The following is a 27971-nucleotide window of genomic DNA, read 5'->3' as shown; positions in this document are numbered from 1 at the left end:
AATTTAACTTTATAATTTTTTTTTCTTTTTATCAACAAAAAAGCTAAATCATATAGCGAAAATTTAAATCATATGAGGAAAATATTGTAGCTTTCCTCACAAAATACTATAGATTACTACAACTTATTCTATTCAGTCTCTAAGTTTTTTAATCATCAATATAATTTTTTTTCTAATGAAATATTGACCCCATTACACCTTTAGTTTCTATTATTTATCCAGCGCTGGTTTGTAATTTTAACACCATCTAACACATTTGCTTCATAAAGCTGGAACGCACAAGCATGCTATCTAATAAATAGCTAAATCTAATAAATAGCTAAAGGTGTATGAACAATTAGAATTAAAATAACATGATTTTTTATAATTTAATTAGTAGATTTTTTTTTTGCAAGTACATATTTTTATACATGTTGACAAACATTACATTTCTAGCAAATGATTATGTTCAAACACATACACACCATTTTCTTAGATAAAAATATCATTCACTTTATAGTTGATTTTAAAATCATCCTTAAAATCTATTTTTTTAAAAGTGTGTTAACAATACTTAATTTTTGTTTTGGTTCTTCAAAAACATATTTACCACAACTAACGGCACATCACAAGTCAATGGACTAGACTTTAAGGTTGTTATTTTACAATTGATTATGGATGATATTATCTTTTTATTGAGTTATTTTGTTTTATCAAGATTACAAGTTTTACATGTTAACCTAACTTGGTCTAGAATAATTTTTTTTTTTAAATAATTTTATTATTGTTGTTGTCTCATTTTTTAATTATATTATTAAAATTAATCAAATTCTCTTACATCTTTAAAAACATAATTATTTCTTCTTCTTTTTTTTCAGGTTAAAATTGTTTTTTAGACACACTGGCCACCGATCTTGTAAATTCTGTAGGCACAGAGCTTTTTATACAGGACCCGACATAACCACCTCCTAAAGGCCACGACCATATGCTGGCGAAGCCGTTCAATCAATGAGAGATTGCCACTCCACCACGGCGATCTTCGGCGAACAATTACCATGCTTCATCTATTTGATATTTTGGAGAGTCTAGTAAAGTTCTCAAGGAACGGGTCAATCGTTGATCATCAAGCAATATTTGCCTCAAAAAAATTTTTCAATTTTTTCTTGTGTGCACGTATAAACTTTCATTCTCTAAGGTCCATATTGGTCAATTCATTTAACTATATAATAATGAAAGAGCTTAAAAATAAATGCAATTCTTAACGTTCATCCAAGATAATATATGACCACACAATTCATCACTTGAACACAACAGCTAACCTACTTGCAAGTTGAGAAACACAGTGAGAAGGAGATCAATTGTATAGAATTGATAATTGTATGAAGTGTAGTTAAATTTATCATGTTTCAGATTTAATTTTTAGAGTTTATAAATTTAAGTGCTATAAATTTTAGAATTATTGAAGGTTTATATAATTATTAATTTTAAAAATTTAAAAATTTAATCTAGATATATGTAAATTTTAAGAATTTAATCTAGATATATGTATGGTTATTAATTTTAAAAAATTAATTAAGTTACAGATAAATTATTTTAAAAATTATATTAAAAAGATTATAGAGAATAGATCGACGGATATCATGCCCTTTGGTACGTGTGAAGAAGATAGAGGAGCAGAGCTATCCATGCACTTGGGTATACGAGACCTGCCTTGATGATGATGACATTGAATGCTCGTCACCCACCTCACCAAACGTTCTTAAATGATCGCTCCCTTTTTACGAGTAGCTTCACCTCTTCTTCATCACTGCTTTGTGCAGAAAACCAAACTTGAAAAAACATTGAGAGAGAAAGAGGGACGATGGAGAAGAAGGACGAAGGAAATCCTCCAATGGCAGTGATGGCGTCAAGAGACGAGGATGAAGATGCGAAAAGCTCCATGCGCACAGCTGAGACTATGTTGCGTTTGGTGCCTGTGGCTTTGTGTGTCTCAGCACTTGTTGTCATGCTTAAGAACACTCAAACTAATGACTATGGATCACTTTCTTATTCAGATCTTGGAGCTTTCAGGTACGTACTTCATATTTTCTGCATTTTCATGCACCCATTTTTAGTACTTTCTACACCCAAGCTCTGTGTGTTTGATTGCAAGTTTTTTTATAAAAAATAATAATTGGAGATCCATAAAATATTGTTGGGTTTGATTCTTTTAATTTTGAGTTAAGCATAATGCTAATTTTAAGAATATTTTTTCTAAGATCATACTTCTTGTATTAAATGAGTGGATGGATTGTACAATTGGATCTCATAAATCCAAAGTTTCTCCAAGAAGAATTTCTAGTAAAAGCCAATTCAGTCGTACGCTAGGTTTACTTTTAGGGGTCAGCTAAGCAACTAAAGGCTTTAGGTAATTAAAGGCAGTTAAACTAGAAGGCAGCAGGAGTGGCAAATAGAGAACACTAGATATGTTACCCTGAAACATTAACCTCGGTGACACAAAAAAACATTTACGGGTCAAATTAAAAAATATAAAATCTTACACAGTTCATCCAATATAAGAAGAAAAATAATAAAACCCTACATAGTAAAAAACAAAAAAACATCTTTTAAATTAATACTTAATTTTATTTTTACAGGGGCCAGCCATCCCTTCCCAGAACTTCTTTAAATGGTTTCTACAAAAAAAATTGGGGGATTTGATTTTTCTAATCTATTTTGTACCATTTTTTACCTTGTCATATCATGTTATACCTAAGATTTAACTCTAATAAGTTATATTGCATATTAACCGGAATTAATTTTAAAATAACATTGTTGAAGATTAAAAAAAAACATGAAATGATATTGTTTTAAATAAAATTTTTAAAAAATTCTTTAAAGTTAACCCAGCATATCTCATTTAGATTGGATAGATCAACTAATTCATGAATTAACCTATTAGCCACTAATGTTTAACTAAATCAATGTGTAAACAAGTTTTAAGTAAGCTGGTCACCAGTTTAACCCCATCGGTAATCCAGTCCAAGTTGAATGATTATGCCAAGTACATTCAATTAGTCGGAAAAACCACCTCTTAATTCAATTCCTGTTTTGAAGCATGATTGTTTTTCACAATATTTCATTTCAACTTTTTTTTTAATCACATCCATTTTTATTATAAATATTTATGATATAGGTATTTGGTGAATGCCAATGGCATCTGTGCTGGTTATTCCCTTCTTTCAGCTGTCATTGTAGCCATGCCTCGAGCATGGACAATGCCGCAAGCATGGACTTTTTTCTTACTCGACCAGGTAATTATTAATTCCATCAAAAATCACAACCTTAATTTCATATGTGTGTGTGTGTGTGTGTGTATTAATCAATCTATTTTTGGATGAACGTATTTAGGTGTTAACATATGTGATTCTGGCTGCCGGCACAGTATCGACGGAGGTATTATACTTGGCGAACAAGGGAGACACATCCATCGCTTGGAGCGCAGCTTGTGTGTCGTTTGGTGGATTTTGTCACAAGGCCTTGATATCCACAGTCATTACATTCGCTGCAGTAATCTTCTACGCAGCTCTCTCGCTCGTGTCTTCCTACAAGCTTTTCAGCAAATATGATGCGCCAGTTGTGACCTAACCAGGCGAGGGTATTGATACTGCTGTCGCCCTCGGTTCATCACCACCATCACCAAGCAATCTCCACCTCCATCTCCATGCGAAGCTAGCATGTCCTTACCAAAATAACAACCCAAATTAGGAGGTTGATGACTGTATACAGAAGGTGGTGGCGTGTTTTCTGTTGGGAGATCAAAGTCTCCGGGAGATCAGACTCTTCTACTTAGAATAGGAGATACGTGGATATTAGTAGAATAGGAGATCTGTAGAGTTTTATCCTTCCTATTGTAAACAGCCTATAACATAGCAATCTCCATGTATAAATATGTGATATAGTGTCAATAATATTATTTTGCTGCATTGAATTCATTCTCTTTTTTATTAATTTACATGGTATCAGCGCGGGACTAAAACCCTACAGCTTCTCTACACCATAATCTCTCATGTAGCACCCTTTTTCATTCAGCCATCATGACCAACAATGAAACACCACCATTGTCTTATATCATTGGTAAAATTACTGATTGGGGCACACCAAACCTAGAAATTCCTACAAAATTCTTGAAGATAAATCTCTCAAATCCATACTTCACTCATCATTCAGATCATCCAGGCCTGATCTTGATTTCAAAACCCTTGAATTGAAGCAATTATTCAACTTGAAAAAGGGCTATGACTCCATCTTTAAATTCCAAGAACAAATTATGTTTTGTCAATGGCTCAATCAAAATCCCTTCAGAGAAAATTGATCTTGAAGGTTATGCGGTTTGGTCTAGATGTAACGATATGGTTCACTTGCAGATCATCAACACTCTTATTCCGGAGATCTCAAATAATGTGATCTACTTCTCTACAACTCAAGAAGTTTGGGATGATCTTCATGACCAATTCTCTCAAAGCAATGCACCTCGCATTTTTGAGATTTAGCGAGATATTGCTTGTCTTCTACAAGACCAACTTTCTATCTCTGCTTATTATACAAAACTAAAGAGCATGTAGGATGAATTAGCCTCCTACAACGACATAGTCTATGGAGCACAACAAGATCAACAAAGATTGATGTAGTTTCGGATGGGGTTGAATGATTTTTGCAGTAATATTCGTGGACAAATTCTCTTAATTAATCCACTCCCAACAGTTCGTCAAGCATATTCCTGCGTCTCTCAAGAAGAGAAGTAACGTCTCTTAAGCTCAATACACGCTGTAAATGACTTTGTTGACAGCGCTTTCTTGGTCTTCCACAGCAATAGTGGCAAAACCACCCCATTAATAGGTACAGGAAGATCTGAACGTTCTTATCAATCATATGGGACGCATGACTTTCGATCGCAACTAAAGACTTTCACACGCAGATCTGACCAAGACAAACGTCGTTTTGGCTCTAGAAAAGGACGTCCTTTTTGTTCCCACTGTGGAGAACCAGGCCACTAGATTCAAACATGTTATGAGCTACATGGGTATCCAACTAGCCATCCCAAGGCAAGGCATAATTCAAGCTCAAAGCGTTTTGGCAACAACAACAAATCTATAGCTAATCATGTGTCAAAGGATTTTTCTAAAGAAGACGGCAAATCAATGGTTGGCATCTCAAAGACTCAATTGAAAAAGCTCTTATCACTTCTTAATGATAAAAATGAAGGACCTGGCTCCCAAACACATGTCGTAACAAAGCCAGGTTTGCCTAAAGTCGCTTCTCAAAGTTGGATTATTGACAGCGGGGCAACAAATCATATTTTCTCTTCATTAAAATTACTTTTGCGTACAGATAAAAATTGTTCTTTGCCTTTCATTTTACTGCCTAGCGGCCAAAAGGCCAAAATCGTTACCAAAGGATCATTGCCTCTGAATTTTGTTTATTGTCTCCACAATGTGCTCTGTGTAGCCACATTCAAAGTTGATTTGATGTCAGTAAGTCGTTTGACAAAAGGATTGAATTGCTCAGTAACCTTTTTTTCTTATTGGTGTATTTTGCAGGATTTGGCTACGAGGAGGATGATTGGTTTGGATAAATAACGTGACGGACTATACTACTTGGTGGCATTAGCAATGAAGATATCTATGATCAAATCTACCTCACCAAAAAGCCTATTAGCCTGTAATACCACCATCTCATGAACCGATCTTTGGCATAATCGCCTCGGTCATATATCACCTAAATTTAATTGCCAAGAATTTTAAAATTTTTTCTGCATAATTCCATGATATGTGCCCTATCTGTCTTTTGGCTAAACAAAGTCGCTTACCTTTCAGTCCTAGTGTTATTTCTTCTACAATAAAAAATTTATTGTGGCATTTGGGGTTGCTACCTGTTAGAGAATAATATAAATTATATCTTGGGACCTCACCTAACAGCTTAAGCTATTGGGTTGAGATGGTTCTTTGATATGGTATCAGAGTCTTATGACCAAGCGGTCACGAGTTCGAATCTCATCATCCCTATTTAGTTAATAAAAATCAAGCACAAGGTAATATGGGCTTGTGCAAGTTTCAAGCCCAAAGAGCTTTCACTTGAGGGGGTGTGTTAGAGAATAATATAAATTATATCTTGGGACCTCACCTAACAGCTTAAGCTATTGGGTTGAGATGGTTCTTTGATACTACCGACACACTTTTATTTCTGGTGCTTATTACTTTCTTACCGTCATTGATGATTATACACGTTTCACATGGATTTTCTTAATAAGACACAAAAATGAAACACAATCACTCTTAAAACGTTTTTTTATCTACGTTTATACTCAATTTGACTCTCACATTAAGATTTTTCGAAGTAACAATGGTGGTGAATTTCTCTTGCTCTGTTCCTTTTTTCAAGACATCAGCATCATCTTTTCAACATTCTTGAATTTACACGCCCCAACAAAATGGTGTTGTGGAACACAAACATCTTCACATCTTAAAGGTAGCCAGAGCTTTAAAATTTTAGGCTCACCTTCCCGTCCAATTTTGGGGAGAATGTGCACTTACTGCAGTAGACATCATCAATTGGCCCCCTTCTTCCACCCTTTCTTTCAAAACTCCTTTCGAACTTCTCTACTCAAAACCACCCTTTTTTTCCTATATTAACGTTTTGGTTGTTTAGCCTATGCTACCAACGTCCATCCTTCTCATAAATTTGACAATCGTTACATACCCTCAGTTTTTATTGGATATCCCATTGGTCAAAAGGCATATAAATTATTCGATTTGTCAACAAAAAAAATTTTCACTTGTCGCGATGCACAATTTCATGAAAATATTTTTCCATATGCTTTTATCCAACCCAAATCCATCTTCTCTCTTCCACACACACCTTCTGATCCTATTCCCCTTATATCCCATGACACCAATTCCTTTGATTTTGGTTCATCCATCTTACCTCCATCCACATCCCATCCTATACTAACTCCAGTTTCCCCTTTACCTTCACCTTTATCCCCTGTGTCCCACTGATTCACCACTTCCCTCCTCACCCTCACCTGCCCTAGATCCACCATCTACCCAACCTCTTTCCACTCTCTATAAATACACACGCCACCCTAAACCTTTCACCCTATTTGTGCCATTTACAAACCCAACCGATCATCAAGACCCGTCCCCACTCTCCGTCTCTACTCCTCATTCCCTACCACCTGATCAGCCTCCCCTACACCCCCACCCTTCCCTATCCAATCAGCCTCTCAAACCCACCCCTGACGCTACTCTGCTTTGTCACTCCAGTCGACATACTAGCCCACCAGCTAAGCTCCATGATTACTTCTGCTCCAACATTTACTCTTACCAATCGGCCTCCTTACTACCAGATCCGACTAAAGGTATACGCTATCCACTAGCTAATTTTGTTTCCTATCACCGTTATACCCCTGCACATCAATCTTTTATTGCTTGGCTCCATAATGTCACAGAACCCCAATCCTATTTCAAAGTTGTTGCTTACCCTGAATGGCAAGAAGCCATGCATACTAAATTGTAGGCTCTTCAGGAAAATGGTACTTAGTCTCTCACACCACTTTCGACTGGCAAGACACCAATTGGTTATAGATGGGTATATAAAATTAAACACCGCTTTGATGCTTCTATTAAGCAATACAAAGCACGCTTAGTCATCAAGGGCTTCACACAACTGGAAGGTGTGGACTTTCACGATACCTTCTCTCCCATTGCTAAGATCATCTTTATCTGCTGCTTATTTGCCTTGGCCGCATCTTGTGGCTAGTCTCTCCACCAAATGGACGTTCATAATGCTTTCCTCCACAACGACTTAGCTGAAGAATTATACATGTCCCTACCGCCAGGGCTTTGACGACATGGGGAGAACCATCTTGTTTTTCGCCTTCATAAGTCATTATGTAGGCTGAAACAAACATCTCACCAATGGTTTGCAAAATTTTCAGAAGCTATTTGCTCTACTGGCTATGTACAATCTCGTGCTGATTATTCCCTGTTCACCAGCAAATGGGGTGAGTCCTTTACTGCTCTTTTGATATATATTGATGATATTCTAATCAATAGGAATGATCTTGTTAGAATTGCTGCAACTAAACAGTTTCTGCATAATCATTTTCATCTAAAAAACCTTGGCATTTTGAAATATTTTCTTGGAATTGAGGTTTCGGCTTCCAAGAATGGGATTTTTATTTCCCAACGCAAGTATGCACTAGAAATCATTGCTAATGCAGGCTTGCTAGGTCCTGCCCCAATTAATACTCCTATGGAACGAGGGTTGAAATTATCAGACAAAGGCACCTTGCTCAAAGAACCGAACCGGTACAGAAGACTTATTGGCAGATTAATTTACTTGACTATTTCGAGGCTAGACATAACTTATGTAGTACATGTACTAAGTAGATTTATGCAACAACCCCGAAAATTTCATATAGAGACGGCTCTTCGGGTCGTTCGGTATCTAAAAAAGACACTCGACCAAGGATTATTCTTCTCTTCAAATAGTGACTTTAGGTTGAGGGCTTATTGTGACTCAAATTAGACAGGATGCCTGCTCACCAGGAGATCCACAACGGGTTATATGTTTTTCTTTTATTGTCATTGATATCTTGGAGATCAAAGCAACAAAAAACAGTCTCACTCTCCTCAGCTGAAGCAGAATACCATGCAATGACAGAAGCTTATTGTGAATTGACATGGCTCCACCACCTATTGAGGGATTTGGGGATTTCGCACCAAGAATTAGCTTTATTGTATTATGATAATAAGGTTGCCTTACACATTGTAGCCAATTCGGTTTTTCACGAGAGAACTAGACATTGAGATGGATTTGTATTCATTAAAGATAAAATTCAATATCGATCTGTAACTACAAGACATGTGGATTCTACACATTAGCTAGCAAATGTCCTGACCAAGCCCCTCGGAAAAGAAATCTTTGTGCCTATGATTCGCAAGTTAGGAGTACATGATATCCACTCTCCAACTTGAGGGGGGGTGTTAGGAGATTAGAGTCTCCTACTTAGAATATGAGATACGTAGATATTAGCTTTCCTATTATAATTGTGTTTCCTACTTAGAATAAAAGATCTGCAGAGTTTTATCCTTCCTATTGTAAACAACTTATAACATAGCAATCTCCTTGTATAAATATGTGATACAATGTCAATAACATTATTTTGTTGCATTGAATTCAATCTCTTCTTTATTAATTTACATTTTTCCACTGTTATGAGCACTTCACTACCCTGCTGTAATTCCCAAGAGACCATGTTTTTTGAATCTATGCACTTTAAAATTTATAAGAAATATAAATCCTTTGTATCTTTATTGGTTTGTAGAAGTTGGTGTGAAGAAATTAATTATATGAGATTTGTAAGTAATTTATATATATATAAAAGCCTTCCATGAGACTAATTGGCTTGAATTCAAACTCAGAAATTTGTACAGACAGAAATTGTTTGCTCAAACCCAAGTTATTACTACATAATAGAAGAGATAGAGATGGAGATAAAATTATTTTGTGTTTTGCTCAATGTTTGTTTATTATTTTCAATATGTTTTTTTTTTTTCTCGATATAGTTACAAAACACTACTCTCTAAGAGGCATGAGCAATAAATGATTAAACAAAAAGTGAGCAACAAGCTAATATAATTTTCAAATTTAAATGATTTTAATTTTCTTAATTATTATATATATAAAAAAATTTAATAAACATATAGCTCAACTGGCAGTAGAGCCATCCTTCCCATAAGATCTCAGTGGTGTTTGATATTACGTTTTCAGAAGCATTTAAAAAAAAAATTGAATTTTTATATTTTTTTTCTTTACTTCAAATTAATAAAGTTTTTAATGTTTTTAAATCATTTTGATGTGCTAATATCAAAAATAATTTTTTAAAAAAATAAAAAAAATATTATTTTAATATATTTTGAAATGAAAAACATTTTTAAAAAATAATCTCTACAACACTCTCAAATACACTTCTCGTATTTATAATAAATAAATAAATATAGTCAGTAATGGATTATATACCAACTGGATTTCAATTAGTGATAGGTCCAAGCCCATATATGAAGCAAAATCTGTACAAATTAGTGGCCCAAATAGACTACTACTGTTACAAGTATCCAACCCACCTAAATTAGAAGCACATTATAATATCATCCCAGATATATAAAAACTGGTTTTTGGGAAACCATTGAACCAAAGTTTTGAGTCCTTTCATGAATCTGTTCAGTATGGCTTGTGCAGAAGAAAGCTGCTTCGAGAAGCCATAACTAATCCAATGGAATTCCAGTGATATTGTTTATGTCATGGTCTAATGAATCAATCAGGTAAGATTTTATTTATTTATTTATTGAGAGGTGTCTGAGCCGATTTATGCATACTTTTAACTAATTCTACGAATCACTGAAATTAATGATCATCTAAACCTAATTAATTTTAATTCATAATTTGACGAGTTTAATTTTGAACCGATTTAAATATTAATATAATAAAATCTAAATTGACCCCACAAAAATTTAAGTAAAACTCGACTATTTTTAGTTTTAAAAAAATCAACTTATAAGTTGACTAATATAAATTGGTTTTTTTTTTCCGAGCTTAGCAAAAACAACTGTGTTAATTTATATATATATTATGTTATTTTAATTTTTTTTTATTAAAATAATCATTTTATTTTAGATAAACAAAGCAATATCATTTTATAAGTTGACTTAATGACCTTATTTAATATTATTGTAGTTGTTACTTTTTAAAATATATTTTACTTGAAAGTATATTAAAATAATATTTTTTATTTTTTAACATTAATGTTTAACACGATATGAAAATATAAAAAAATTAATTTGAAAAAAATTAAAAAACTAAAAATTTTATTTTTTAAAAACATAAAAATCTGAATAAATCCGAGGCTGATAAGTATGCTTTGTCCATTTATAATGAAATTTCAAAATTATCTTTATATATATATAAGATTCCATCTCTGCCTCGACACTGAATATCTGTGGGCTTTTGTAGTCATCACTTTCCTTCTATGACACGGCCTTTTCTGCTTCACAACTCAAGATTTTAATTACTAGAATTATTCTCTACATCCATTCCTCAAAATATCAAAGAACCAGAAATTCCTGCCCTCAAATATTAAAGGAAAACAAACCATCAATATCAAGCATATTTAAATCCTCTGCTCATAAAAAAAAAAAAAAAAATCCATTTCCTCATAGCAAACAAGTTTTAGGATGCTAAAAAAGGGGTCCATGTAAAAAAAAAAAAAAATTATTTAAAGCTGGCTATACCCTTATATTAAAAATCTTTATTCTTAAAAAAATTATCTTAAATTTAAGTCTTTTTTTTTTTGGGGCAAAGAAAATAGTAAATAATCAAAATTAAAATCTGAAAGAAAAAAAATTGGAAAAATAATAAAAACAAGAAAAAAAAACATGGAAACCTTTAAACAGCCTTATCATTATCAGAAAGGAAATTTTGACAGGCAGAGAAGCAACCACACAAGTGCCAATTTTGTAGCTTTGTACCACACCACCACCAAAAACATAATATCCTCTCCTTCTACAAACCCTTTCTCTTTCACTTTCTCACTCATTTTCTCTCTTTCCACACACAATACAAAACCCTTTTCACCCCTTCAAATTCCCTATCTTCCCATCCCATTTTCTCATTAAGGTAAGCACTACTTCTGCACTTTGTTGTTAATTAAAGATTTCAACTTTAATAGAAATCTTGAAACTCTTTGTCTAATTTACTCAATTTACCCGATATGGAATTATAAAGGGTGTTTTTAGGTTTCTTGTTGGGTTTTGTGAATGGGGTCCATGGTGGTTTTAGTAGGTAGTATGCCATCTTTGGCTTCCCTTGTTAGTTTAGGAAGCTTGAGTGGGTCTACAGCTACTTCTAGTTGTGTTGAATCTTCTTCGTATTCAGTTGTGAAGAGAGTTTCTTTATCAAAAAGGAGTCTTAGGAGGGCTAAAAGTTGGCATTGTGTGTGTAAATATTCAGTTACTGCCACTGATTTCATTGCTGAGCAAGGCAATGCTGTATCACTTGATTCTAGTAGTAGTACAATCAGTGGAGGAAGTAATGGTGATGGTAATGATGGTGATAGTGAGGTTGTACTTAAACCTAGTCCAAAGCCCGTGTTAAAATCACCGGCTGGTTCCAAGGATGAAAACCTTTTGAGTATGAATTCTGTTGGGTGGGGTTCTTCAAGGAGTAGTGGGGATTCTGATGAGGAAGAAGAGAGGAATAAGGTGATCGAGTCACTTGATGAGGTCTTGGAGAAGGCTGGAAAGCTTGAAACTTCAAAACAAAGCCAAGTGGGTGTGAGTGCTGGAAGTATTAGGAAAGAGAATGGGAATGTAAATAAAATGACACCATCTAATTCATATACTGATTCGAGAAATGTTAATTCCACGGCTGCTACTCGTAAAGCTAAAACTTTGAGAAGTGTGTGGCGGAAAGGAGACACGGTGTCTTCAGTGCAGAGGATTGTCAAGGAAGTTCCGAAGGCTAGTAGCAAGTTTACCAAGGAGGAACCTAAAACAGTAGAAGGGACAAAGCTAGAATCTCAATCACGTGTTCCACTGAAACCTCCTCAGCCACCTCTAAGACCTCAACCAAAGTTACAGGCCAAGCCATCCGCAGCTCCTTCACCTGTCATTAAGAAACCTGTTGTTTTGAAGGATGTGGGGGCTGCTCCAAAGTCACCAATAAAAGATGAAACAGGCTCAGTTGCTGCACCAAGTAAAGGACAGCCAATTTTGATTGACAAATTTGCTCGCAAGAAACCGGTTGTCGATCCTTTAATTGCACGGGCTGTTTTAGCTCCTACTAAACCAGGAAAGGGCCCTGCTTCTGGGAAGTACAAAGACCGAAAGAAAGGTGCTTCACCTGGAACACCAAGAAGGCGGATGGTGGACAATGATGTTGAGATTCCTGATGAGGAGCTCAATGTTTCTATTCCCGGTGCAGCTACTGCGAGAAAAGGGAGGAAATGGACCAAAGCCAGTAGGAAGGCGGCTAAGATCCAGGCTGCCAGAGAGGCAGCTCCCGTCAAAGTAGAGATTTTGGAGGTTGGGGAAAAAGGCATGTCATTCGAAGAGCTAGCCTACAACTTGACCATGGGTGAAGGCGAAATTCTTGGGCTTCTGTTCTCAAAGGGGATTAAGCCTGATGGGGTGCAAACTTTGGACAAAGAGATGGTAAAGATGATATGTAAGGAGTATGAGGTGGAAGTCATAGATGCTGATCCAGTTAGATTTGAAGAAATGGCAAAAAAGAACGAGATTCTTGATGAAGATGATCTGGACAAACTACAAGAGAGGCCTCCTGTGCTTACTATAATGGGTCATGTAGATCATGGAAAGGCAAGTAGCAAGATTCTCTATGTTTCTTCATTATCTTCTGTCTCATTCTTGATTATGATTTGAATGTTAAGAAAATGGTGGTATTTTTCAAAGATTTTTCTAATGTATCTGGTGTTCTCCTCTTGACAGACAACCCTGTTGGATCATATTCGTAAAAGCAAGGTATGCTGAAACTTCTTAATCTTGATGCTCCTCTTTTATTGTTGTAAACACCACAGACAGAATTGGATTTAAGTTTTCACGGCACTCTTTCCATGTTGTTCCCCCCTCCCATCACAATAAAGTTTTTTTTTTTTTTTGGTGTACTTATGATTGGAGGAAGATAGAGAATGTCCAGCTTGTAAACTTGAAATGGATTTGGGACTAGTTGGTTTCTGAAGCTACATGTAGACTGTTCTAAGTTGACATGCACAGAATTTAACTGTAGCCTGACAGATGGATATTTGCAGGTGGCTGCCTCAGAAGCTGGTGGGATTACACAAGGAATCGGAGCATATAAAGTTATGGTACCTGTGGATGGCAAGTTGCAACCATGTGTTTTCCTTGATACTCCTGGGCATGAGGTAAGCAGATTATCCGATTATTGCTGTTAATGTATGTCAGTTGCTCTTTGTCAAATAGTTAAATGCTTTGCAGATCATATCTGATGTGCTTTAATTTTCGTTTAAGCAGCTAATGTTTTTCTGATATGAATTTATAAACTTAACTGTGAACTGAGCACACTTGACTGCATTTGGATGATTTCTATATTATCTACTGCTGCAGGCATTTGGAGCAATGAGAGCCCGTGGAGCAAGGGTGACTGACATTGCTATTATTGTGGTGGCTGCTGATGATGGGATTCGTCCCCAGACAAATGAGGCCATAGCTCATGCCAAAGCAGCTGGAGTACCCATTGTGATTGCGATAAATAAGGTATGTCGACAAAAGTGGGTTTTCTTGTTATTGGAAAGTAATGAAATAAGAAACACTTGCCCAGCTGCATTTGAAAATGCCTTTGGTTTGGTTGGTGGTGGCTAAAGGAATTTCTGATTCTGTTTTTTCTTCAATTCTACCAGATAGATAAAGATGGAGCTAATCCAGAAAGAGTTATGCAAGAGCTTTCTTCAATTGGCCTCATGCCGGAGGACTGGGGTGGTGACGTCCCAATGGTTCAGGTATTTTATATTTATTGCACCTTTCTTTTATCTTTATCCTTTTCCAGACGCTTATATACTTGTGCCTCCTTTTAACAGATCAGTGCTCTCAAGGGGGAAAATATAGATGATTTGTTGGAAACTGTTATGCTTGTTGCAGAGGTCAGTTCAAATTTATTCATGTGCCAATTAGTTGGTTTCATTTTTTTGTCTTTTTGTTGTGAAATGAAATATTCGTTGTCTACTGGCCATTTATGTCATCAAAATTGGATTCATGAACCTCTCTCTCTCTCTCTCTCTGCTAGTAATATCTATTAGTATTATCTTGCAGTATCTAATTGATTTAGTTGAGTGGCTTGCATTATCTATTTCATTAGTTGCTTGTATTTAATCTATCTTATTAATTGCTAAGAATGTGTGTTAGTAGTAGTTGCAGTATTTGTAATGAAAAGATTAACTTCTGTTCCTCAGTAAGTGTGATATCTTGTAATTGTCCTTTGAAGTTTCCCATACTGGATCATCATGAAACTTGAATATGGTGTATGGATTTATTGAGCACATACAGGACAGTTAAAGGTGTATATATACAAAATCATGCATGCACTCTCCCAAATCTCTATAAGATATCTGCCAAAATATCTAGAAATACATTGCAATTCATAAACCTGAAGCCATCAACGATTCCTTGGAACAATTGGAATGTAGCATACATTTACGTTATGCTATTTATGTTTTCTGACTTCATGCATGATTGTTTCAGTTACAAGAATTGAAGGCTAATCCAGATAGAAATGCAAAGGGTACAGTTATTGAGGCGGGCCTTGATAAATCTAAAGGACCAATAGCTACTTTTATTGTACAGAAAGGCACGTTGAAAAGAGGAGATGTAGTGGTTTGTGGAGAAGCCTTTGGAAAGGTTGGTTAGTTGGAGTCTGAACTTTAAGATAACTCTGAACTTTCTTTAAGAAAAAAGTTGCTGCTTAGTGTGATTTCACTCAGCTTGGAGGACTTCTTTGTTATGCTATTTTCAGGTTCGGGCTTTATTTGAAGGTGGTGGAAAACGGGTTGATCAAGTGGGACCGTCTATACCTGTACAGGTTTGTTGTTATTCTCTTTCCATGCTTATTTTTGTTTCCTTGTTGTATTATATATGTTACTTTTTTTTGTATGGTGGCTTTTTCATAGAAAAGAATGTAGCTGTGTTTCTTTTTTCTTGTTTTCATCATTATTGTCAGAATATTCAAGATCTAACACCACTCTAATGTTCCCTTTTCACCACACATAAACCAAACCAACAATTATGATAAGCATGAAAATTTAAACTTCCATAAATACAGGCAGCCCCCAGTATTTTGATACTTGAAATAATTAGAATTATGAGTATCAAGCTCAATCCCCAACATGCTTCTAATTTTGAAAAAAAAAAGTGTGACAATGATTTTAGAAGGTTGTACATGTCTGCTGGGTTATTATAACAACAAACCAACCTCCATTTTCTTTTCTTTTTATTTTATGTTATATGTTCATGGATCCCTGTCATATGGTTCTCAAATGACTAATTCATATGAGTTTTCATTTGAAACCTTTCAAATATGTTACACTTTTCTCTACAGGTTATTGGTTTGAGTAATGTACCAATTGCTGGTGATGAATTTGAGGTTGTTGCCTCCCTTGATATTGCACGTGAAAAGGCAGAGACACGTGCAGAATTATTGTGGAATGAACGTATATCTGCTAAGGCTGGGGATGGGAAGGTGACCCTTTCTTCCTTAGCCTCAGCTGTTTCAGCAGGAAAGCTATCTGGATTAGACTTGCACCAGCTGAATATAATAATGAAAGTCGATCTTCAGGTTTGTGCATTTGCTATTCATTTTACTGTTCCCAGATAAGAACAATTTTCATGATGTTTGCTTCTTCATCATATTGTCAGTTCTGTTGAAATCAAGTTGTGTTTGCAAATTTGCTATATTAATTGACTTTTATATGTGTACTAGCTTATACCGATACAATGCATGGGAATGTTTTTCAGATCTAGGCACTAAAATCTCAAAATGCATTTCATGAATAGATTGCTGAACAGATAGTTACCTAGACACTTGAATTTATAATAATAATATAATTGAAAAGTGAAAGATGCTCCAAGAAGCCATTTGGTTTGTATTATGTATGAATTTGATTCATAACACAAGAGTTGCTTTTGACAAGCTACTTCGGTAAAATGCTTTAAGTTGAACAAATATGTATGTCTACAATGCTATTAAAAAAACTACTTCAAGTTTCTCTCTGCATGTCCCTTTGATCCATGTTAAAGTTAAAATTACAAGTAAAGGTGTCCTGACTTCTTTTTTGAAGCAGAATTTTGCTCAACATTATGAGTAACTTATAAATGAACTTTTATTTTTAATTATGAAATTTAAAGATAAAATAAGTTTTCTTTTAGTTGGACTTTGATGTTTTGTGTCAATCACTAACTTTTACAGAAAAATAATCTGAATGAAAAAATCAGATATTGAAAAATGTTTACTGAAGACCCTTTTAACTCATGCTAAGAAATGCTTTTGGAAATCAATTTTTCAATAATAGCAATGCAATTTGTGGCTTGATAGTTTCATGGGGATGACCAAACTCAATTGTTCATGCATGCACATTCATACCTTGAGCAAAATATTTGTTCTGTTGCACCAAGGATTTGACAAGATTTATTACATGATCACTAGTATGGTTTATACTTCATACTAAGTACAAGTAAAATTAATTTCCCTTTTTTTTAAATAGGGATCTATGGAAGCTGTCAGGCAAGCCTTACAAGTACTCCCTCGAGATAATGTGACTTTGAAGTTCCTCTTGCAAGCAACAGGAGATGTAAGCAACAGTGATGTTGATCTTGCTGTTGCGAGTGAAGCCATTATTTTAGGATTCAATGTCAAAGCTCCTGGTCCTGTAAAAAGTTATGCAGAAAAAAAAGGTGTCGAGATTCGGCTGTATAGAGTTATCTATGAACTAATTGATGAAGTGAGAAATGCTATGGAAGGACTTCTGGAACTTGTTGAGGTCAATTCTAATTCATCACTTTGTTTCTTTTTATTATAATTTGTGTAGATTGCAGAAATTATTTAGGTTAGATTTTGTGTATAACCTGTTTTATTACATTTTGCATGATTGGAGATATGCATGGTAAATGTTCACCATTTTTAGGTAGGGGTGGGGTGGTGGCTATACATTAATTGTTTTTTGATGTTTAATGTGAATGCCTTAAGTGCGTTTTGTTTTTTAAAGTGGGAACAAACTTCGTAAAGTGCCTCTGATATCGTCTAGAAAAATTAAACTGTGATTCTTCTTTCTTTCCATGCATGCTTGTTCAGCATATCATAGTACAGGCATGCTGATGTTTCATGCTCGTACCACTACTGTTCAGCATTTTGACATGAATTTCTTCTCCAGCATATCAAGTGTCCATGAAGCATATATATCCAAGGCAGGACACTAATATCTGATATGTCAAATTGTTATTTGGCCTTTGCTGGGGCCTAGGGTTGAGGGTTGGGGGATGGGAGCAGCTATTTAGTTCATTGTTTCCAGTTAGGACAATGTTTATATTTGTTCTGCTTTCCTGCCTTTCTTTAACAGACTGCCCTTAAAAATACTTTCATTACAGCCCATGTTTATTTAAGTCAGGAATATTCTTGGTGTATGAGCTTGTGCTGCTTTTGATTTAATGCTTTGAAATATCCATTGCTGTATATTTACTGTTTTGCTGCTTCCATACTAATAGGAACAAGAACCAATTGGCTCAACAGTAGTCCGGGCAGTATTTAGCAGCGGCAGTGGTCGTGTTGCTGGATGCATGGTGACAGAAGGCAAAGTAGTAAAGGGCTGTGGCATCAGGGTTGTCAGAAATCGAAAAACAGTCCATGTTGGTGTCCTCGATTCGTTGAGACGTGTTAAGGAAATAGTGAAGGAGGTATGCTTTTGATGCCTGTATAACTTTGCTTTGTTACAGTGGGTCAAATTTACAGCTTACTTTCAGTATTACAATATCAACAAACTAAAACATTTAGTTGATCTCGGTGCATCTATCACCCTCTCCAAAGACCTGCATTTCAGTGGAGCATTATGCAGTATAGTACATCTATATAAGCAATCCTTGTTTAGGGACTCGACTTATACTGACCTTTATTGAGTTCTGTCAAATATCTGTAACTGCTTTATTTTCCTCTTTCTTTTTTAGAATTTCTAATTTTGTATATAGAGGAATGTTTTATCTATTGATTGGATGTCCTTAATAACTCAGCTATTCATGGGGGGTGTTGTTGAAGGTTAGAAAACAAACATAATGTGATTTCAAAACTTGGTCTCTTTTAGGTGATATGCCTGCGTTATTCAAGAAGTAGCTCTATTGCAATATGGGAGACTTCTTTTTCTCTGAAGTACTAAGAATTTCAAGTTGCTGTAGTTGTTGGGTTTGAATGATTTGACTGGATCATCCAATTTCTATTATATTTGATAAGATCAATTCTTTAACTTTTATGCCTTGCTTTCTTGGGTCAACGTGTGGAGTCTATGTGTGAGAAATGCAGCCTCTTCACTACATCTGCATTTACCTTTTTTATTCGAAGTACTCTGCCTTTTCTTGTTATCAGTGAATGCTCTTCTCCTGTATAAGATTATAAAATACCTTCCCTGGTGGTTGTACTATATTTTTCTAACTCGATGCCTGGTATAATAGGTCCATTTCTAATGTGCTTTTCTCTTTTAATATCAATCAGTAACATTCTATTATTCTGCAATTCTCTGGTGCACTGGGCTTGAGGATCTTTTGGGGCCCCTCCACGTTTTCCATCTGCTGTTTATCTAACCTTGTACAAATGATATCTTTTCCTGACAGGTAAATGCTGGACTAGAGTGTGGTATTGGGGCAGAAGATTACGATGACTGGGAGGAAGGTGATATTATTGAGGCCTTCAACACAGTAGAGAAGAAGCGAACCCTTGAAGAGGCATCAGCTTCCATGGCAGCTGCAATGGAAGAAGTAGGCTTATAGTGTGGCATGGAGTTTTAAAGCTGATATATCTGGTTCTCATGATTGGAACCCAAAGCAACACAGGTTGAATAATGGTAGCACTATCGAATGTGTTTTCTAACATTGCTCAGTTCATGGAGTACAGATCAGTTGCCCTGCAGATACAATTTATTTCAAGAACAGGCACAGAGGATCAGATCGGAGCTTTTAGTGATTTTGTCCATTGTTGTCTGCTATTTTGTTGTATATACTGTAACTGATACCAGATTTCAGTTACTTTCTGTAAAGGAGAAATCATAGCAGTTCCTCAAGATTCAATGTTCCAAAACAATGTAACATTTCTGAAAGAAATTAAATTCTTTTTGAAGGTGCTCAGAACCTGGCATGCATAGTCTCATACATTCTCTCTCGGACAGCCTACGTGCTGATACATGGTTTTCTGACATTGAACATCCATTGACCAGCAGAACATGTTTGAAAGTGCCAGTAGGAAATTGGGGGGAGTGGGATTGGGAACAAGAAGTTCTTGATGCTCAGGTGAAATAAATGCATTGCCAAGCACTCTGAAAGTACGTCGAGGCAAAGTTTTTCTTATTATATTTTCTACTTTTTTTTTTAGAAATTCCATTCTAATGTTATCCCATGAAGGAAAAGGGTGTTTAGATTTTAGACTCTCTTTGAGTTGGTGATGTTACATGCTCTGCTAACGTTTTCGTAATCTCGATGAACAAAAAATCATAAATCTTAGTTATTGATAATTTAAATGAAAAGAGATTGTTAAATTTTAGTTTTATAAATTAACTATATGTGTAATTTCATTACTTTTATTCATTTTAAGCATGTATTTGATAATCTTATTAAAAATAAGGTTAAATTCAAAAAAAAAAAAAAAACCATAAAATTGATGTTTTATACCCTAAATACAAAGCATATGCTTAATTATCAATAATTATAACATGGTATAGATTAAATAAAAGAGAGAAAATTAAAAAATATATATATTTTTGAAAAAGAGTTTTTTTTTTTAATTCTCTCTTTTTTATATCTCACTCTATTTTATAATGCTTTAATTAGTGATATATTATTAATTATTTTCTTATTTATCTTAAAGAAAAAAAAAACAAATACAAGAATAAAAAAAATAAAATTTATGATCCAACAAAAATAATAAAAATATCTTAACTTAGAATTTTTATCTATGTTTTCTTTCAAAATAAATTTAAGAGAGTATCTAATAATAGGTTTATTATTCACACTAATAATTATACACATTGATCATTATATATTTTTTTTAATATTAGTTTTTAATTTAATTACATTGAAAAGAAAAGTTATGAATTTAAATAAAATATATTATATATTGTTGTTGACTAAGTGATTGATTTATAGTATGATAAAAGTTATTTTTTTAAAAAATGTTTATTATTTAAAAATATATTAAAATATTATATTTTAAAAAAAAATTAAATTTATTTTTAATATCAATACATTAAAATAATTTTAAAATAAAAAAAATTATTAGAAGCACAATCCGCATTCTCAAACCCCTAAAGTTTTAAATGAGTATGCTCAACTCAAGCAGTCTACGCCCGGCTGACAAGTTTCAAAATTCAAAAAAACTAACGGTCAATATTTTCCATAACCCGGCCAGATGACAAAAATCAATCAATCCATCCCATGATGAATCAATGTTTTACCTTTCATTAACAAAATCAAAACATTCTTCCTTTCTTCTTCTTCTTCTTCTCAAATAAAGAGAAAAGGATTGTTCAGTTCAAAAGGTATCTTCTTTTTCTCGTCAAAACAGTGCTTTATTCCTTCTGAAATATTTTTCATTAATTAATTAATTAATCATGGAAGATAGTGATACTTCGTATGAACAACAGCAACTTAATCAATGGCAAGACCCACTTCTCCTTGCTGATGTTTCTTGGCAGCAACAACAACAAAACAGCAGCTCTCTTTCTTACTCGCAATGTAAAATCACTTCACTCACTCTAGTTCCCAGTTTTGTTTCTGTTAATAAACCTTTAGGCTCTTTAATTGGTTTCTCTCTCTTTTTTATTGTTTAGTTACTCAACCCGTTTCATCAAAGTTTCAATCTTTGACCATGGTAGATTCAATTTCTTTTTCTAATTCAAATGAAGGTAATGTACCAATTATTATTTTCTTCTTTATTGTATAATCATTTTTATCACTAAATGTGAAAAATTTTCCTTTCTTGTTGTAGTAGATATGTATTGGCAAGAAACGCAAAGCTTAGAATCAATTTCTACGCAAAAACTCATGCATCCAGTTGAGAATGATACAATTGAGGGTAAAAGATGTCTCTTTTTAAAGTTTTGATCAAGAATTGGTTGTGAAGATTGAACTTTATGTATCGGGGTTTCAAGATTCAAGAATTTGATTGAATTTTGTGTCCTCTTTTCAGGTAGGTCCGTGATAGGGTTTTCTTTAACATCTCCTGATCTGGTTATTTGTGCTGCTTCACCTGATATATCAAGAACTGGATATGGAGATTCTCCTGATTTCATGGATAAAAACAAATGTTCAATTGAGGTTTCTTTAGAGAATGGTATTGATGGGTCTGGTATCAAAGACTCCAATAAGACTCCAGGTGTAAAGTTCTCTCCAGTAGTTCAAACATTCAACAAAGAATTGTCTCCTGAATCTTCATTTGAGCTCCTTCCACAGACAGAGAAAGAAGAGAAATTGGTGAAGGTTTTCGTTCCTGATGTAAGCATCAATGCAGGATGCACTGGTGGGGCTGTGTTTTTGGGTGGTGTAGAGTTTGTTGAAGATGATTGTTTTGCAGGTGGTGATACTGTAAGGACTGATGCTACTATTGGGGATGGACAGGAAGGGGGTCTTTCTCTTTACCAAACAGCTCGTTATGGTAACTTCTCGTATTGTTTCCGAGGACTGGAGCCTGGGACTTATGACGTTAGTCTGCACCTTGCAGAAATTGTATTCACCGAAGGGCCTCCTGGGCTAAGAGTATTTGATGTTTTTATACATGAGAAGAAGGTGAGGAGTCATGAAACCAAAACAAACAGGAGTTTATGGAGGTTGCTAATGCCATCACACCTTACTATGTTTCATTGGTTGTTTTTGTAGGTTGTCTCATTCCTAGACATATATGCACAAGTAGGTGCAAATAAACCTCTGGTTGTATCTGACCTTAAAGCTTTCGTTGAGGGTGATGAGGGCTTATTGATTAGATTTGAAGGGGTGATGGGAAAACCAATTGTATGTGGGATTTCTGTTACAAAAGATCCTTCTGCTAGTAAGTTCAGTTTTCTATCTTTTCGTTTCCAATCTTTTTGTTTGTTGTTCATGTTTCAAGATAGAGTTTTAGTCATGTTTTCTAAAATTTTTAATTTCAGATACTGGAGAAGCTCAATTACTAAAACCTATGGGAATGTCCCAAGTAGCAGAATGCGAATCACCGAAAGTAATATCACTTAATCCTCTAAGATTCTAATTTAGTCTTGGGATAAATATAAAGTGTGAAAACATTAGATTTTTTGCCTTTAAAAATATGGTTAAACAGGAGGATAATGGTCACCTTGAGGTGGAAGGGGATTATGAGAAGCTACTGAGAGATTATGAATGTCAGAGAAGGGAATTAACAGAAATGAGGAGGACAATGGACGAACTTAAGAGGGAAAACCGACTTAAGAGCAGGGAATGCCAAGATGCTTTGAAGTCTTTACAGGAGCTCCAGAATGACCTCATGCGCAAGTCAATGCATGTTGGGTCCTTGGGTATGGAAATATAATTCTGTCTACAGTTATCACATTAACCATCCATAAATATTGATTTTACTGATGGTTGGTTGTGTACAGCCTTTGCCATTGAGGGACAAGTGAAAGAGAAGAGCAGGTGGTTCACATCATTGAGAGACTTGACAAGAAAACTGAAGGTATTGTTATGAGTTTTGACATCTCTCTGATGGAATATCTGGTAATATGATACATTATTTAAAAAGTTTTCCATTTACAGCTTATGAAAATGGAGCACATCAAGTTATCAGAGGAGGCACTGGCATACAAGAATTGTGTTGCAGATATGGAAGAGATGAGGTTTACTATTGTGTCCACAAGTAGGTCAACGTGCTGATGATGCCTTGTCCTTGTCAAACTTAGCTATCTCTCTTCTGCACTTTTAATTCACTTGTTTTGTTATGACAGTGAAGCAGCAAGTAGAATTGCATGAGGATATTAAGATTAAATTTGTTGAAGGAGTCAAGGAAAGAAAGGAACTGTACAATAAGGTTCTCGAGTTGAAAGGTAAATTTATTTTTGCTTAATCTATCATAAGTTCTATAGGTTCGGAATTTAAAGACAGTTTACTGAAAAATGAATCTTCCTTGCAGGAAACATACGAGTGTTTTGCCGATGTCGACCTCTAAAACCTGAAGAAGTAGCAGCAGGAGCTTTAGTGACTATTGATTTTGAATCTGCTAAAGATGGTGAGCTCACAGTTATGTCCAATGGGCTTCCAAGAAAGACGTTCAAGTTTGATGCTGTTTTTGGTCCCCAAGCAAACCAAGGTAATCTCACCTTGTATAAAGGAGTTTAATTTGGATAATCCACTATGTTCCTTTCAATAATAACAGTTGCTTTTATGCTTGCTTGTTTAGCTGATGTTTTTGAAGACACTGCTTCATTTGCTAGCTCAATTTTGGATGGGTACAATGTCTGTGTTTTTGCATATGGACAAACCGGGACTGGAAAAACTTTTACAATGGAGGGTACCGAAGAAGATCGTGGAGTAAATTTTAGGACACTTGAACAAGTTTTTCGTATGATTAAGGAGCGAGAGAAGCTGTTTCGATACGATGTATCTGTAAGTGTTCTGGAAGTTTATAACGAGCAAATACGAGATTTACTGGTCTCGGACTCTCAGCCAGGTGTGGCTGCAAAGAGGTATCCTGAATTCCTTGTCATTTCTATCCACTCTCTTTTTATGATTTCTAAAATTTGTTTACTTGGTGAATGGTTCTTTTCAAGACCACAGTTACATTATGATATTACTCTTGTTTAGTTGATAATATCAATATTCGTATAGAAGGTTTTAGCCTTATGAGCGTTCAATTTCCTTGTTGCCCTTTTCTTGTAAAATTTGTTGTAAACTTGATTGGCAGTTTCAACACGATTTAAACAAACTCAATTCCTTTCAATGATTTCAATGGATATTTCTTCATCTTTAACTGTTATATACTTCCAAACCATGAATCAATGCAATACCAAAAAATAGTTTAATATGAAATTTTCAGAATAAGTTGTGTTTAGTATAATAATAAAAAAATTCATTGTTTACCTGAGATTATTATTATTGAGATATTTCATCAACAAACAACTTGTCTATATCCTCAGTGTTATCATCTTTGTGTCAGTTTCACTGAAGCATTGGAGTCTTGGCTTCTTCAACTAATTAATAAATATAATGAATGCAGGCTGGAAATAAGGCAAACTGGTGAAGGACTACATCATGTCCCAGGGCTGGTTGAAGCACGTGTACACAACATGAGTGAGGTTTGGGAAGTTCTGCAAACTGGTAGTAATGCAAGAGCAATTGGCTCTACCAATGCCAATGAGCACAGCAGCCGATCCCACTGGTACGTGGCTCTATCCTCCATTTGAGGTCATATCTATATTGGATATTTACGTAATATGTTTGAAACTGTGCTCTCTTTATCCAGTATACATTGTGTTATGGTAAAGGGAGAGAATTTATTGAACGGGGAATGCACAAAGAACAAGTTATGGTTGGTTGACCTAGCAGGAAGTGAGAGGATATCAAAAACAGAAGTGCAAGGAGAGCGGCTCAGGGAAACTCAAAATATCAATAAATCCTTATCTGCACTTGGTGATGTCATATCTGCTCTTGCAACTAAAAGCCCTCACATCCCATTCAGGTTATTAAATTATTAGCTAATCTTTGATTTGTTACTTTTCTATCTGCATACCTTCAGTTTAAATGTTTATAACATGTTTTTCCTGCTGTGCAGGAATTCCAAGCTCACCCACCTGCTTCAAGATTCCCTGGGTACTTTTCTACCTGAACCATGCAGTAAATTCAAATTTAGGTTGATTTACTTGGTGTTATGCATGTATAATGAGTAAATTGATAAATGGATCTGTATTTCTTAGGAGGAGATTCGAAGACATTCATGTTTGTACAGATCAGTCCCAATGAGAATGACCTTGGTGAAACTCTATGCTCGCTGAATTTTGCTAGCAGAGTTAGAGGGATAGAGCTGGGTCCTGCAAAGAGACAGTTGGACAATGCTGAACTTCTGAGATTCAAACAGATGGTATGTTGATAACTTATACTTCAAATGCCCTGATCTTTATTTAACCTCAATCTATGGTTATCATCTTTCTATTGATTCAGTACTGACTGTTCCTACTTCCTATATGTTCATGGGTTCTCGTATCTGTTAAGGCTGAGAAATCAAAGCAAGATTTGAAAAGCAAAGATGTTCAAATAAAGAAGATGGAGGATACGATCAATGGTTTGGATTTGAAGACAAAAGAAAAGGACCTTAAATATATGATGTTGCAAGATAAGGTAATATATAGGTTGTCAGAAACCATTGCAACTTCATTTATAAAACAGTTCACCAAATTGTTTTCTTTTCATTATGTCGGGAAAATAGGTAACTTACTATTCTGTTTTTTTTTTTTTTTTGTCAAATTTTGCAGGTTAAGGAGCTGGAGGCACAGCTACTAGTTGAAAGGAAGCTGGCACGTCAGCACGTGGACACAAAGATTGCTGAGCAGCAACAGCAACAGCAAATGAAACAGCAGCAAGAAGAACATATCATTGCACCACCTAGGCCACCACTTCCAAATCGAATATTAGGGAGTAACAAGAATTACAATGAACCTGCAAACGGTGCATTGAACAAACAACAGATAAATCCCACTCAGCCACTTGCGGGGAGCACCAGCAACAAATCCACCATCCCCCTTCCCTCCACAGATGGGATTGTCAAGTTGATTGATTCTACTGAAAAAGAAAACAACCCTGACATGGCTAACCAACCACGATTGCCAAAGAGGACTGGCAGAGCCTCGATTTGCACAACAGCAGGACAGGTCCTAGCAGCCCCAGCTCCAAGGCGTAACTCAATGATTCCACTCCCAAGCATACCGAGTTTAGTTCAACTCCCAAGTATACCAAGTTCATTTCTATTATGCCAAGTGGATATGAAACAAGATTCAGAAGGGACTGAAACAAACTGTTTGCACAAGCAGACACATTGCGACAGCCCTAAAGGAATCAGAAATGGCTCCAAGAGACTAAACACCATGTTGAAACGAAGCCTTCAAAAGAAAGCTAACATGAAGTCCCCAATGCAGCAACATACGAGGAGAGGCGGTATAAATGTGGGGATGGAGAAAGTTAGAGTCTCTATTGGAAGTCGAGGCAGGATGGCACATAGAGTATTGCTAGGGAATGGCAGAAGAGCAGGAATGAGGGAAACTCACCAGAAGCAGATGCTAGGAGAAAAGGAAAGGAGGTGGAATAGTGGAACAGTGGCAAGAACTCCAATCTAATCTATACATGTCTAACTGATATTAACTGACATTAAATCTGCTTCCTTCCTTCTTGTATGATAGAAGGGAGAGAAAGGATTATGGTGTGTATTATTTATAATGCTAATCATCTGTTTGATTCTTGTAACTGTCAATGTTGTGAGATTTATATATATATATATATATATATATATAAAGTTTGTCAGTGAAATGTGCTCCTTGCAGCTCCAGTTTTCATGAGAATTTAGTTCTCACAGCATGTTGCTGTAAAGAAAGATTTATGGTATTGCCATGTGTTAGGACAAGGAAGAAGAAAAGCATAAGAGTACTTGAGACTTGAGACAGCCCTGAAGAAGAAATAGAGAAGATAGTTCGGTCCGCTCTGACTGATGGACCCACAAATATGGACTCTCCTCGAGGAACATGCCATCGCCCCTTCAAGATGAAGATATTTAGGGTAAACTAGATTTTGATGGGGATGTAACAGTCATTCTTGATTGTTTATAGAATTTAGCGGCTAAATTGTGCACGACCTCCTGAACTATTTGGTCAAAGTACTATTAGTCTCTGCACTAAAAATTAAGTCATCAGTTTTTGTTCTCATTGTTTGATCGAATTTAATCCACCCACCATCAATGAAAATTAAGTTTCTGTCCAAACTCTAATTTAGTTTAGAGACTAATAGTGTGCTTTTACCGATAGTTCAATGTCTGTTCAATTTAGCTCTTTCCCGTTTAGCCAAGCCTAGGCAGAGGGGTGACTTCACATCTGTTGGTCCATTCAGTTCAGAGGGTTAAACTTTCTAGTGGAAGAATTATTATTCATCGATGCAAATGTTGGTGCTGGAGGGGAAGTAATTGCAACCTAT

General features: G+C 35.3%; 3 protein-coding genes across 6 annotated transcripts; all 3 read left to right on the top strand.

Moving 5' to 3' along the window:
• The first annotated feature begins 1766 nt into the window (after positions 1-1766).
• Positions 1767-3953, top strand: LOC118036675 (CASP-like protein 2A2). The gene is made up of 3 exons (XM_035042460.1): positions 1767-2049; positions 3155-3272; positions 3370-3953. The coding sequence occupies exons 1-3, from the start codon at positions 1841-1843 to the stop codon at positions 3604-3606; spliced, it is 564 nt and encodes a 187-aa protein (XP_034898351.1). The 5' UTR covers positions 1767-1840; the 3' UTR covers positions 3607-3953.
• Positions 3954-11488: 7535 nt separating this feature from the next.
• LOC118036661 (translation initiation factor IF-2, chloroplastic) lies at positions 11489-19931 on the top strand. The gene is made up of 12 exons (XM_035042421.2): positions 11489-13397; positions 13527-13559; positions 13847-13960; positions 14163-14312; positions 14456-14554; positions 14633-14695; positions 15294-15449; positions 15565-15630; positions 16147-16383; positions 17309-17584; positions 18306-18494; positions 19419-19931. The coding sequence occupies exons 1-12, from the start codon at positions 11838-11840 to the stop codon at positions 19572-19574; spliced, it is 3099 nt and encodes a 1032-aa protein (XP_034898312.1). The 5' UTR covers positions 11489-11837; the 3' UTR covers positions 19575-19931.
• A 1195-nt stretch (positions 19932-21126) lies between these two features.
• LOC118036666 (kinesin-like protein KIN-14Q) lies at positions 21127-27773 on the top strand. 4 transcript variants are annotated; one of them, XM_035042445.2, is made up of 19 exons: positions 21127-21334; positions 21440-21530; positions 21626-21700; positions 21784-21870; positions 21985-22580; positions 22671-22839; positions 22940-23007; positions 23107-23320; positions 23402-23478; positions 23559-23658; positions 23747-23845; positions 23932-24108; positions 24199-24484; positions 25015-25176; positions 25261-25476; positions 25570-25607; positions 25712-25875; positions 26007-26132; positions 26267-27772. In XM_035042445.2, exons 3-19 carry the CDS (start codon positions 21664-21666, stop codon positions 27122-27124), a joined length of 3474 nt encoding a protein of 1157 aa, XP_034898336.1. In that variant the 5' UTR covers positions 21127-21334; positions 21440-21530; positions 21626-21663; the 3' UTR covers positions 27125-27772. The 4 variants fall into 4 exon arrangements, with proteins under 4 accessions (XP_034898336.1, XP_034898335.1, XP_034898334.1 ...); XM_073406614.1 differs by having other exon boundaries at positions 21311-21334; positions 21418-21530; positions 26267-27773; XM_035042444.2 differs by having other exon boundaries at positions 21127-21530; positions 21787-21870; positions 26267-27773.
• Positions 27774-27971: the final 198 nt, after the last annotated feature.

The sequence above is a fragment of the Populus alba genome, chromosome 1 (genome assembly GCF_005239225.2).
Source record: "Populus alba chromosome 1, ASM523922v2, whole genome shotgun sequence".
Taxonomy (NCBI): Eukaryota; Viridiplantae; Streptophyta; class Magnoliopsida; order Malpighiales; family Salicaceae; genus Populus; species Populus alba.
Note: the sequence above shows the minus strand (reverse complement) of the source record. Positions and strands in the feature narration are given on the sequence as shown.

Bases quoted from the DNA above. Each gene is read 5' to 3' on its own strand.
- LOC118036675 (XM_035042460.1), top strand. From the start codon at position 1,841: ATGGAGAAGAAGGACGAAGGAAATCCTCCAATGGCAGTGATGGCGTCA. The intron at 2,050-3,154 runs GTACGTACTTCA...TTTATGATATAG, and splicing joins TCAGATCTTGGAGCTTTCAG to GTATTTGGTGAATGCCAATG. The intron at 3,273-3,369 runs GTAATTATTAAT...GAACGTATTTAG, and splicing joins CTTTTTTCTTACTCGACCAG to GTGTTAACATATGTGATTCT.
- LOC118036661 (XM_035042421.2), top strand. From the start codon at position 11,838: ATGGGGTCCATGGTGGTTTTAGTAGGTAGTATGCCATCTTTGGCTTCC. The intron at 14,696-15,293 runs GTCAGTTCAAAT...TGATTGTTTCAG, and splicing joins CTGTTATGCTTGTTGCAGAG to TTACAAGAATTGAAGGCTAA. The intron at 17,585-18,305 runs GTCAATTCTAAT...CCATACTAATAG, and splicing joins GACTTCTGGAACTTGTTGAG to GAACAAGAACCAATTGGCTC.
- LOC118036666 (XM_035042443.2), top strand. From the start codon at position 21,407: ATGGAAGATAGTGATACTTCGTATGAACAACAGCAACTTAATCAATGG. The intron at 22,581-22,670 runs GTGAGGAGTCAT...TTGTTTTTGTAG, and splicing joins TTTTTATACATGAGAAGAAG to GTTGTCTCATTCCTAGACAT. The intron at 23,479-23,558 runs GTATTGTTATGA...TTCCATTTACAG, and splicing joins ACTTGACAAGAAAACTGAAG to CTTATGAAAATGGAGCACAT.